Source organism: Rhamphochromis sp. 'chilingali' (assembly GCF_963969265.1).
Source record: "Rhamphochromis sp. 'chilingali' genome assembly, chromosome: 6".
Classification (NCBI taxonomy): domain Eukaryota; kingdom Metazoa; phylum Chordata; class Actinopteri; order Cichliformes; family Cichlidae; genus Rhamphochromis; species Rhamphochromis sp. 'chilingali'.
The window spans coordinates 37377254-37390778 of NC_137933.1; the positions used below are offsets into that span (position 1 = coordinate 37377254).

A 13525-nucleotide genomic window follows, 5' to 3' on the forward strand; every position below is an offset into this window, starting at 1 on the left:
TTTATTTTATTATAGCATATAGGCCACACTGAGTTTTTGGAAGTATAAATTTGAAGTTTCTGAGTTATCCAAACATCTCTCACTGGAGGACATGGTAGGGCAAATTGTCTTATGCATGGTAATTCTATTTTCTGGTTGCTTTGTCGGAGTAAATTTACCTCAGTTTGATTGATTATATGCAATCCTTAAGCTGTTAACAGCTGAATCCTTAATGCTGGCACAACGGAGGAGTGTCCGCTTGGATACAGTGCACTGTACTATACTCATGCTGAGTAGTTCCAGCAGTTATTTTATGTTGAAGCAATGCAGCTCACGTTTCATGTCCCCTTTCCGATTTCCAGTAGAGTTACCTGGGAGAAGCTAAGTGAACTTGTGGTATTTGTGGGTATGTAATATGTGGGTTTAATTGTGTAATTGGAGGCACTGTGGTACAAGAAAGGGTTCTTTTTTCCAATCAAGCAAAATTATATTCAAATGCGTGTCTAAAAACAATGTGAGGCTGGATTAAGGCAGCCTACCTGTTTTCATCAAATCTGCCTCAGTAAATACATTCTGAAATATCGTCTCTGAACTTCTTATTGTACTGAGTAGTTAAAGTTTGAGAATTTATTTGCTCATAGGTTTAAATGCAGCCCATTCTTTTTCTTCCGTCTTCTTTTTCCATTTATTTATCTAAAATCAAATTCCCTGAAGTATCGTAAAGGACTTTGGACTCTTAGATCTGCGCTGGTCTAACCACTGGGTATACCCACGGCCCAGTATGGTTTGTTAACTACCTTCTAGAGCCACTGTGGAGAAACCACACGTCTTTTTCCCCCCCCCCACACTCGCCTCAGCCTTGAAAGCATTCCGGTCACACTACATTGATGTTTTCAGGGTTCCTCTGAAAGGTTGTTTAAAGAAACATTTGAAGACTCATCTCATTTTCCTCGCTGCAGTTGCATAGTCGTGTGTCGACTATGAAAGAAAGCGAGCGGGAGTACATATCTGCTGCGTCTCCATTATACATTTCAACATCGTCTCCTTTGCCAAATGAGTCCTTTGTCAGCTCAGAGAGCAGCGCTAATGAGAGAGTTGCATTGCAGCATTTTAGAACCCATTGCTCCCCTATTAATCTGGAGAGATTTGTGTTCAGGCGTATTTATTTTTTTTTTTCTACTCAGCCGCCCCCATCTCTCCCTCTGCTCTCTGATTGACGATAACGAGATGGTTGGCTAAAACCAGCTCTTATCGACAAAACAAAATGGCTCCCAGCTCTGTGTGTGTGTGTGTGTGTGTGTGTGTGTGTGTGTGTGTGTGTGTGTGTGTGTGTGTGTGTGAGAGAATGCCTACTTGTGTGTTGGTTTCCCTGGCTCTGCATTCTCTCCCTGACGATGATTCTGAGCATCAACACATACTGGCACGGTGCTCATGCTGCCATGTTCTGCTGCATGTGTGTATTAGTGTGTAACCGTTTTAGTGCGAGTATCATCACAATGAGAACGAGATGAAAGGCCGGTTCGTCTGTGAGTCACAAGATGCTGCCTGCTTCCTAAATGGCCCCGAATAGTCGATGTACAATAAAGATGATCAGCTCCACTTACAATTGGTTTGTGCACATCGAAATTACAATCGTGAAAATGAATTCTGCAAATAAAGAATGAAAAGATGAAAGACACTGAAGGATACACAGAGAGAGAAGCCTATATACAGATGAAGATGCATACAGTCAACTATTGGATAAAATAAAGCAATGGAGAAAAACTGATTTGCAAACATATGAATACATAGAAACCCGTCATGTGTTAAAGTACTGGAAAAGACATGTAAAGGTGAACTTTGATATGAAAGAATACTGTCACGAAGACCTGTAAATGCATAATAAATTTAAATAAAATTACTGGCAAATGCAAAGCAAAGTTACAAAAGCCTTTCAAAAGTCTCTTCTTGTGCTGTGGAAGATAATGAGTACAGATTTAAACTGTCAACATTTTTTGTGCCTTTATGCCTTTTTTGTAGTATATAAGTTCTCCACAAAAGACAATTTGTACGTCTCTTCAGTCACTTTTTTTCTTTTATTATTGTTGTTGATGTCAACATGACTGACACGTTTCTGTGTTCTGGTCAGGTTGGCAGTGTGTATCTTCATGCTGTCTATGAAAAGGATTAATATAATGGAGATGAAGAATACTACGATGCTGTTAACTTTGCTGATGAACTGATTTGTATTAGTGGTTTAGGATATGTTTTGTTTTTCTTTTATGTATATTCCCCCAAAACTCTCAGTTTGATATTTAACATAAAAATGTTTCCTAAAACAAACTTTGGATTATAGTTTTTGACAGATGTTAGTATGTATGATTCTGGTGCTGTGGATTCAGCTGTGGATTAATTCACATCTGCGTACATTAGTGAGTCTTACAGCAGGCAGTGGCACGTGGGATGGGACAAAACTTGATGGTGTTTGTGCAGTGAGAAAATCGAATGCCTCTGTTCCACTACTGTGTCCATTTAATGTAATTTCATTTCACCATATGGGTACTTAAGCAGAGAAAACATTAGTGTAATAACATTACATTTCTCTAATCTTTACTCCCTTTTCCCCCCCATCTATGTCGCTCTCAACCTTCCTAATTACATTGCACTTTCCTCTCAGACAGGTACCCCTGTATCAGTTGTTTTCTTTTTCAGTTGAATTGTTTGAGATTAGAAGTAGCAATAACACAGGTTATTGTTTTTCTTCTATGCAACTGAGGTAAATTTCGATTATAGCCACTTTCCACTCAGTTTTCCAGTTTTCTTCTTTGTTGATTGATGTTAAATTGCAAGGCTCACCAATGCCAGAAAGTAAATTTTAAAAAATATCTTAAACAGTAAAGAACAAATTTCTACTATATCATGGAAAAAAAACACAATAAAGTCCATGTTAACAGTGATTCTAAAACGTGATAAGAATCTTGATCCAGTTATTTACTGTCTGTGTAAATATTTGCCGACAATTTCCATTGTGTCACGACAGTCTTTAGTCAATTCTGAAGACCAGTTGTTGTAGTTCTAAAAGCTAAATACATATATATCTTTAAAAAAATGTGAGCGACAAACTGGATGGTCCCTGTTCTCCCTGAATTCGTATTTCATAGTTGGATTTGTCAGACAGGACATTTTTTTTCACGTTTGTGTCTGGTTATTCATTAGCAACCTGTAGGCAAAAGTAGTCTTCACGTAAATCTCTCTGTTTTTCCTCTTTCACAGGGCCCCATAGAGAATGACATTGTGATTCACGTGGCCCTGATAGCTGAGAGCCAGAGGTAATTTTTGTGTGTGAGTGTGTCTGTGTGTGTATATATATGTGTGTGTGTGTGTCTCTCTCTTAATGTGTTGCAGACCATAAAGGGAGGTTATTTTCCGCTGCTCACTCCTAGTCAACTCTGTCAGTGCCGTAATTGTGGTGAGCTCATAAAGCTGGAGCTCAGGCTGACCTTTGCCTCATCTGTCATTCTTCTCATTGTGTGTGTGTGTGTGTGTGTGTGTGTGTGTGTGTGTGTGTGTGTGTGTGTGTGTGTGTGTGAGAGAGTAAGTACACATGTGCCTGTGTAAGCACACTTAAATACATGTGTGGCATGTGGGTATGTGTGTTAAACAGGGTCAAGTGACTCTGTGAAGCTTGTTAACCTGTAGCTCCAATTACTGCTGCTTGCAAGTCCCCATCAGGTCTCCTGCATCATCTTCAACATGTCTCCTGTATATACTGTGTCTCAGTAAAGCTCATTAGTAACATTTCGATACATGAATAATTTGCGTCTAGTTTTATATTTACAACAGTCATTCTACATTTGTTCTAATTTAAAGAGAATGAATCTAGAGACATAATATTTATTACCATTCATTAGATTTCACTTGACTCAGCCACAGCTTTAACACCTATAAATTCACAAGGCTGTAGATTTTAAAACATCAATCTGTTGGGAAAGTTTTGCAGGTCAACAGATTTTCAACATGATTTTATAGCTGCAGAGCCGTAAAACATATTCAGCTTTTAAATAGTGTGTGTGTGTGTGTGTGTGTGTGTGTGTGTGTGTGTGTGTGTGTGTGTGTGTGTGTGTGTGTGTGTGTGTGTGTGTGTGTAAGATGCGCTTGGAGTCTGGCAACAGATTTCAATTCAATTTTATCTATATAGCGCCAAATCACAACAGCAGTCGCCTCAAGGCGCTTAATATTGTACAGTAGATTGTACAATAATAGATACAGAGAAAAACCCAACAATCAAATGACCCCCTATGAGCAAACACTTTGGCGACAGTGGGAAGGAAAAACTCCCTTTTAAAAGGAAGAAACCTCCGGCAGAACCAGGCTCAGGGAGGGGCGGGGCCATCTGCTGCGAGTGGTTGGGGTGAGAAGGAAGACAGAATAAAAGACATGCTGTGGAAGAGAGACAGAGATTAATAAAAGATATGATTCAATGCAGAGAGGTCTGTTAATACATAGTGAGAAAGGTGACTGGCAAGGAAAAACTCAATGCATCATGGGAATCCCCACAGAAGAGGGGCCTGAAAACTGAAGGCTCTGCCTCCTATTCTACTTTTAAATACTCTAGGAACAAGTGTTCTAATAGGGTGATATGGTACTACAAGGTCATTAAGATAAGATGGGGCCTGATTATTTAGGACCTTGTATGTGAGGAGCAGGATTTTGAATTCAATTCTGGATTTAACAGGAAGCCAATGAAGAGAAGCCAAAACAGGAGAAATCTGCTCTCTCTTTCTAGTCCCTGTCAGGACTCTTGCTGCAGCATTTTGGATTTAAGGAAGGTTTTTTTTTTTTTTTTTTTTAAATGAATAATTTTACTGTCAACAAAATCATTTGTAAGCGGAATTGATTTGAAAAAGCAGCCATTTACTTGGCCAGAATTTGCTAGCCAGTATCAGACAGACCGATGCTAAAAGAAGTCTCTAAGAACCTCAAATTGGAATTGGAAATGGAATATGCAGGCTACTCTTGCAGCTGTTGGAAGTACACGTGTCAACAATCAGAAGAGAGATTGCATAAATTTGACCTGCATGTGGGTGTGCCAGGAAAAAGGGCTTCACAGTCCAAAAAAGAAAATTAGAGCAAAACAGCAGTTTTGCTGTAGACCAGACCTTTTAGAATAATTTACTTTGGCCTGAATGAAGCATAGTGAACAGTAGACACATTTGGCAGCGATTAAACACAGCTTTCTGGAGAAAACCATCATACCAGCTGTGAAGGATGGCGATGGAAATTTTTTGGTTTGAAGGAGGCAGTATATCCATGAAAAACCCCGAACCCTATGTAACAAAACCTTTGCTTGAAAAAGTGGTCAGCAATGCCAACAAGCTTGTGTCGGAGGCTGGTGGACAAACGCTTATGTAGAACAAGTCACCAAGTTACTTCTGCTAAAGGAGGTAATGCAGGCTTCTGAGACCAAGGATGTAGTTACTTGTTACTCATTTTGAGAACAAAAGACATGCAGACACGATCCCATTAATGATTAATAAATCATTCAACAGTTACCCATGACCACACAAATTGAAGCAGGCCCATTATAGTCAGCATATCTCAGCAGCTTAGAGAGCAAGGAATATAAATGACGATGCTAGTTATGACCGTCCAACCGTTTTTTAAAAAAACTTACAGTGGTGAATTTCAGTTGAATGGCACTGTGCTAGATGGCCTCCAACAGTTTAAGTGACATGAGGACAGGATTAGATTACAGCATCTCTCCATCTATTCTTAAAATAAGAAAAATGATAATAATAAGGTGAATCATGGGTATAGTTTTTTTCTTCTTTTGAAGGAGAAACGAGTTCCATTTTTTTGTTTAGTCATAGTCTTTTAACCATATATTTGAATAGATATCCTGCTGTCCAGTTAGATTTCCAGCTTTTTGTGTCTCTCAGCATATCAGGGTTTTTCATATGTATTTTTCAACAAAAGGTCTGTGGGAGCTGATGGAGATGGCATGAAAATAATATTGTATGTTTTTTCTCTATGTGGTTGTAGACTGCAAGTGTTTTTGAATACCTATGGTATTCAGACCCAGACACCCCAGCAAGTGGAGCCCATCCAGATCTGGCCCCAAAAGGAACTGGTCAAGGTAAAGCTTGTTGGTCACATGTTGGTTAGAAGCGTTTTAAAATCATACACCTCTTTGACCTGTGTTTATGTTCTCCTCTTGTGTAGTTCAGAATGTTTGAGGTGTTCTCATTCCTATTAGATGTCCACTGGAAAAATGACAACAGTCAGAAAAGAGGTTTTAACAACTAATCAAGTAACAAACTGAAAACAACATACCGGTACTTGAAAATACACTTTTTCAGTGAGGCTTCCTGTTGGTTTTTTGTCTAGTTGTGTAGTGATGATGTCAGGGAAACTATTACAACTAAACTATTAGAAACCAAAAAAAGGTTCCTTAACACAAACTTGGATGTGGTATTTAATATCATGTGGTATTAGTGGTAATTCAGCACTCACATGGGGCATATGTCAGTCCAGAAGTGGGCTCTTCATAACGTGATTTGTTGGTTGAAGACAAACTAACTACTGCCCACAGAAGTAACTAATTAACTATAATCCACAATGAGTCTAAAATTCTACAGTCTAGCCATGTACATTTGCAATTCTTTATGATTAGACAGTTGCTGTTTGAGTGATGGATTTTACCAACATTAAACTTGAAATGTAACTGATTGCAGATCCTTTGGAGGTTAGCGGTTAGCACAGTTAGCGCCAGTGACTTGTCCTTGAGTTACGGGCTTTTCCTTATCTTCAAATAAGAAAGCCCAGCCCTGTTTGCTTTGAATGATTGGAAGAAAATGTGAGGGAGGAAAACTGTGATAGACTATTGAAGCCACCCCACCACCAACACAACTACACAGATCAATCTTGCAGTGAGCCAGATTACATTTCAGCAGTCATCTATCAATACCCCAATACGTCTTGGCTCAGTCAGTCCATCTGCTTGTCAGTCCAGGATTTCCTGCTCTTAAGATTTTCCTCTCGATTGTCCCATCAGTCACAGCGGGGCTGCAGAGTAGTTGAAGTGACTTATTAGTTGAGCAGTCATTGTTCACATTGATTGATCAGCATAATGGTGTAGCTTTCACTGTGGCAAACTAGAGATGCATTGAGCAGAGCTGTCTCCAAATTTGGTTTCAGAACAGTATGTTAGATGGGTCAAAAATTTTGAATTGGTTTCACTATAAGCTGTTTCAATCTCGCATTTAAATATTTAAAGATAAACACAACCCTTAAAAAGCCTTTTCATCAGCATTATGAGACTAGGTCGAGTGATGAACGATAAAACCCCCAATAATAATAGGTCAGTTAGTGGTTCAGCTACATTTTTTTAATTATAAGCCACTAGAACTATTCCTTTCTTCGGTTTACCTCAGTGTAATTCTTATCTGATCTAAGGTACATTCTCAATGCAAAGTGATATTTTATAGAATAAAATGATAATGAATCTTTCTGTGTAAAAGGATTGTTTTTTTTTTTAAAAAAAAGGTAACTTTGATTTCAGCAGTAATCCTGCTCTTATGAATCAAACAAGCATGTTGTGAAAATGAAAGTCCAAATCCTGTGTGATGTAAAAACTCCCTGATGTCATCTTCAGTATAAATCAGCTTTTACTACAAAAGGGGTTGAGGTTCAATGGCTTTTAATTAAATCTGAATTCACCAGTGAATCTGCTCAGCAAATCTAAATCCCTTCAAACCTTAACTTTCATAACTTTAAGCAACAAAAGTCATAAAACTCTTGCTATTTAAAGAGCAAAATTAATATACTGATTGTGAGATGGTCTAGCTTATGCTCAGTGTCTAGATTTTTTATTTATTTATATATTTTTAAACACAGAAGAAAAGCAAGTAGCAGATTGTTATTCAGAACAAGGAACTGAGCCCTTTACATGGAAATATTCCTGTAAGATAAAGATGAGATGGAAAGGAAAGTGAAGCCGTTGTCACTTGCTTGAGTAGCAAGTTTAGCACAAGCTGCTATTTTCATTCCGTCCACTCTGCTCCTTTCATCTTTTGCAGATTACACTATTTGTACTGTCATATTTATGACACCAAGCACTACCTCCCTAGCAACTTGTGCTTCAGTCCCATAATATCCATCACTCAAATCCTTGTCTCTCCACTGGATACTGTTCCTCATCTGCATGTCTGTTGTTTGAAGTCTACCAACTCTGTGTTGTCTGTCTTTCCTCTGTCATATCCATCACTCAGTCACTCCCTAGTTGCTGGTGCTCATCTGTCATGTCGGTTACTTGGCGTTTATCCTCCACGCCACATTCTGTAAACAGCCATTTTCTCCTATCATGTCATCTCTTTGAGCTCTGTAGTCATGGGCCTTTTTGCTTTCTGTCCCTCCATCACAATATTCGTCACATTTGAATCCGTAACCCGAGTCTCCACCCTAGGCCCATATCCTGCCCCGCCCCCCATTATGTCCGTTACACCAAACAACTCTCCCCTCCAGGTCTATCATCTGCCTTTGAACTGTCATACCTGTTACTTTTTCCTTCTCTCCCTTCTGCCTCATTCTGCTGCACCGCTCAGCCTCTCAGATGGATATGCAATTGTGAGTCAGAGCGGGCACTGTGCTGAATATTAAATCTGAAGCCCAGACAGACATTTCTTCCTCGACAGAATCTGTTTATCTCCGAGTCATCACCATCTCTGGTGCTGCGGGCTGCATTTGCTCACCTCACCTCGTTTCTTGCAGCCATTTGATTGTGTTGACAACAGCTGCCTGTCGATGGGAGAGTGGCAATTACATTTGAAATGTGTTATTCCCACCCATGCACCCTTAAGCTGATCCTCTTTCATGTCACTGCTTTCTCCAAAAATAGCCTTCCTTTTAGCCGTTTCATATCTGATTGTCATCGCCGATTTCACTAAGGATGGCAATTTGTTTGATGAGACTACTCTTGAATTTTTTCCAGCTTGTGAAGCCTTCCAAATAAGATCCCAATGAGGCTCTTAAAGGTCATTAAAAATACATTTTGTTGTTTTGGGGGTGGGGATGACACTTTGCGTCAAACACATGTCTCGATAGAGACCTAAAAACTAAACTGCAGTGTGCTCATGCTTGTTCAGTTTTAAAGCCTATAGAAAGCAACCTTCTTCCCACAGTTACTCCTCCTTTTACAGCATGTACGGAAATGCAGTGGAGGAAAAAAAGGCATTGAATCATAAGCTGCTGTATGCATTCCCCAGTAGCTTTGACCTGTTGTCTTTATGAAGGCTCTGTAATCTATGATCTAGAAGACCAAAACTCTCCGGCGAGTGAGTAAAATACTATTAAACAGTCATAATGGACAAAAATATAAAATCGAGAATCAGCTTGTGATAGCTTATCCATTTCTCTTTGTAAATCTACACTGAAAAAGTGTTGGTCAATGTAAAGAGGGTTTTTTTGTTTTCTTTATTGTAATTGTAATCAATTTTGTGTCATTACTTCGACCATAACTCAGTGAAAAATAATATTTCCAAGGGACTTTTGGGCAAGATGTGGAAACTACCCATGTCATCGCGGACATTATTTCGAGCTGTTCTGCAACCTGTAAGCTTAATTTAAGTCTCTCTGGTTGTCAGCAACTACAGCAAAACTAAATCTTTTGTGAGCATTGACTTCAGCAATTAAATGTACACTGTGCAGGGCACCAAACCAGCAATAGTAAAATATGCAGAAAAACTCCTGTCTGAGCACCTGTCGAAATGAGGAGTATATCTATGCCGAAGAAAAAGTTTTGTAAGCAAATAATTGCTCATCCTCACACTTACCCACAGAAGAAATGCGAAATACAGCTTTTTGTTACATTTTCCACATGTCAGTCTTGCTGTTTGCGCTTCGGTCAGTGGAAATGCGAGAGAATGAAAGGATGCTTTGATAGGCTGCCTGCGTGTTGTTGTTCGTCATTGGTATTCTGCACACAGGAAGAACTGGGTGCAGAGGTTCCTCCACCCTCCTTTGGGTTTTCTCCTCCAGGTCTTATCTTTGCCTGTTATGGCAATAGTTTGCAAAGTCAGTCAATCTTTAATTAACATTTTTCTACTTTATAAATAAGCATATATGTATGAAACTTTACTTTTTCCCTCTTTTTAACATAATGTTGTATCATTTAGTATTAAATGCCAGCGTTTCAGAGCAGTGAGGAACCACATAGGAGTGGCAGAGCACCACCTTTTGGAGGATGTTGTGTATTGCAATTAGGATGTGTTGTAATGCGGCAGGGAAAGCTTGATAGGCAGATTTCCTGCTCTGATATTTGAGTCTTTGTGTACTGATGCTGCATGATGATAGAACTCAGAACGTGTTTAAATTTCACGCTCATATGTTGTTCATACTGGTTTCATACTGAGCCACGTACAAAAGAGAAATGTAATACTGCAAACACAGATTTCTCTCTCTCCCTCACACATAAATGATAAGTTGTGGTGACTGTGTCACACCACTGGGCTTCGATCCAGCAGCGGCAAGAAATCAATGTCCACCTTCTTTTTCTTTGCATCTTTGCATCAGTGGATTTTGTCAGCAGGCAACTCAGTGGTAAGAAGCTTTTATCTAAAACACCAAAGAAATGCTTGGGAAGCTGAAAGGCTGGGGCTCCTGTATTCTCTCTCCTGTCGTGTGTAAATGCATTTCAGAGATGGCTGAGGGGGAGGCCGTGACCTTTTTCCTCAGTTCTGTTTTGACAAACTGTAGAGCCTTTTGGATATAATAATAAGTTATTACCTGCAAACTTACTCATCCATCTTGGTTTTACTTGCTAGTTGTTTATAGATCTGGGTTTTCCAGTTCCATAATTAGTGCAAAATGCGTAATAATGCCTATGTGTATATTATATCTTCAGACTTGACTTACAAGTCTTAATCAGTTCACCAATTAAATGTGATATTTGACCTCTGCCTGTCTTCATCAGCCAAACCATGTTGGAATTGAGAATTAATATCAAGCTCTCTTCCGGCCTCTGTGCACCAGACATACTCACACTGCTGATGTTAACATTTTTCATCTCATAAATTTGTTCTGTACTAAAGAACTGACTCAGGATTTTCACCTTGCGACTGAAGGACCAGACTGAGGCTTGAAACTTGACTTGTGACTTGATTAAAGTCAGCACAGTACTTCTTCTGTAGAGCTGGAAGAGATGGAATTACAGTGTGAAGAGATTACACATTGACCAGACAGAAAACACCTACTCTCAAAAAAAAGGACCCCTTTCATTCTCCAATCTATATCAATCTTGGATGTGAACATAGAACTGGATCATTTTATTGAGTGGAGCTGTGATGATTTACCCAAAGGGGGAAAAACATCTATCCAAGAAGAAGTTTTGAATGTCTTTTAAAAGAATAATTTTAAATATTTTCACTTTAGTTTAATTTGTAAAGAAACAAGGTCATATTTTGTAGTTCAGTGCAAAGAAAAAAAGCTGATAGATGTTTCAATTCAATCAGTGATATGTTATGGTATTTCATGAGATGGAGAATGGTCAAAATCTAAGCAGTGAAGATTCTAATTTTTCCTGTTTTATGTGTTAGTCTTCAATAATGCTTAATCCTACATATCCCATAGCATAAACAAAGTGTCCATCCCATTCAAGTTTTCGCCTGGTTTGTAACACAATCTTCATTCTAAGAAGTTACTGTTTTCATGGGCTAAATACAACTCTTCAAAAAGGCCTTTGTAACATTGAGCCACAACATTAAAACTAGTGATGGGTAAAATAAATAAATTATATACCCACCAACAGCACAATTCTCCTATGGCAGTGGCACTGAACTTTCTCGCAACTTCAAGAACCAAACTGCTCCCAGCAACAGGCAATATTTCCAAAGCCACATCACTCGCTAACTTAATTATTTTTTAGAAAGGCAGATTATGGCAGAGGAATCCTTCAACCAGTCGAGAGCCAGTGCTAATTAGCTAGCTATCTACAACTGATAAAATCTTTTGGTTGCTGTCATGTCAGCCAACAAATCCCAACAGTGTGAAATTGAAGACCAACTGTTATAAAAATTAATCAAAGCTTTGGATAGATCTGCCGCTGTTAACATCATAACTTGTATATGTGTCACGTAACAACAGAGCGATTGACAGGCTTTGCAACTCAGATCACCAAATACGAGAATAAATCATTTTTGGGAATTATCACACCAAAAGATGTTGTTGAGAACTCAGCGTGATGTCAGTGTCTCTTCTCGTGGGCCCCTGCACTGCATTACAACGGTGTTATCAGCTCTCGCTCCCATGGGTATACTTGGGTCCGCTAAGCATGCTGCTGATGGTGGCACGGGGACCTTTCATTATCGCCACGTCTCATAGCTTTACACAGAGCTACTATCAGTAGGTGGTTCTGCCATATGGAGGTAATTTCAGCTTATGAGTTGCAACAACAAAAAATGTCCCAGTGGGACAGACAGATATTGGACCCACGCTTTCATTTAAATGGTGAATAGAACTGTGCTGCATGACATTTTAAATCAAATGTGGTATTTTCAGTCACCAATTTGATCGCAGGGACTGCAGATAAAGATGTAGGTTGTAGCTTATGTGAAATCAGAGAGCAGGAAGATTTTTCCAGAGTTTAGTTTACTGATAAGGTGTTAGTTTATGTCTCTGTATAATGTGTGTGTGTTTGTCTTTCTGCAGGCATACCGTTTCCTTGCCTTCAATAAAAAGCTGGGGTTGAGTGGACGCCCAGAGAGGCCAGTGGGCTGCATTGGGACCTGTAAGGTATTTGAATATGCACACACGTACCCACAGTCATGTAAGTACATCTCAATACATGTGCTTACTGTACATATGTGCTCCATGAGACTTTGCACAGGTCATGGGTGACCACTAACCTAACAAACCTCCCACATATTGATCCACATAAATATTCCAGAGCTTCGCAATATGGCAAAAATTATTCAGCTCCACGAGTGCTTTCCTTCTTTATTCATACACTATGCATCAGTGAACGCTGAGGTTTTGCGTAGTCTCAGGCGTTATTGCATTTTAATGTGCTAAGTTGCTGTCCAGCAGCCTGTGTGCTTTGTCCGGGTATGTGCATGTTGTGTAGCTGTTACATATTAGCATTTCTAATGTCCATGTTTGCGTGGCGTTAATGTTTCTTGCTGGTGTTGTTTGCGGTTTCTTGCAAATGAAGAACATAGTACAACTAAATAAGTTGAGCTATAACAGCCTCCTCAAACAAAAGCATTGCCAAACAAATGAATCATGTCTCCCAACGCATTGCTAAGACAATATAATAATGGAACATTTATGGGGAAGATGGCTGACTGCCAGAGGACATTATCATTATCAGTGTGTGTGCCCCTGTGAAAATCTGTATGTGTGAAAAGGAGCTTTCTACCAGTTGTGTGAATGTGCTGCATCAGTGTGTGTTATCAAGAGTGATTGTGTAACTCCTGTGTGCCCCCTCTGTCTTAGGATTGATGGCATGTTTTATACGCTATCCAGAATAATGTATATGTGGCTTCTTGTGAGCTATCCGTCTTCTAATGCAGCT

The 13525-nt window shown here is 39.3% G+C and overlaps 1 protein-coding gene across 3 annotated transcripts in view; it reads left to right on the top strand.

Moving 5' to 3' along the window:
- phkb (phosphorylase kinase, beta) overlaps positions 1–13525 on the top strand; it is a 109302-nt gene that overhangs the window by 80718 nt on the left and 15059 nt on the right. For all 3 annotated transcript variants that reach the window (XM_080884834.1, XM_080884833.1, XM_080884835.1), the window contains 3 exons: positions 3232–3287; positions 6001–6094; positions 12661–12744. In XM_080884834.1, coding sequence (XP_080740960.1) covers positions 3232–3287; positions 6001–6094; positions 12661–12744 — 234 coding nt within the window. The remainder of the gene's footprint in view (positions 1–3231; positions 3288–6000; positions 6095–12660; positions 12745–13525) is intronic.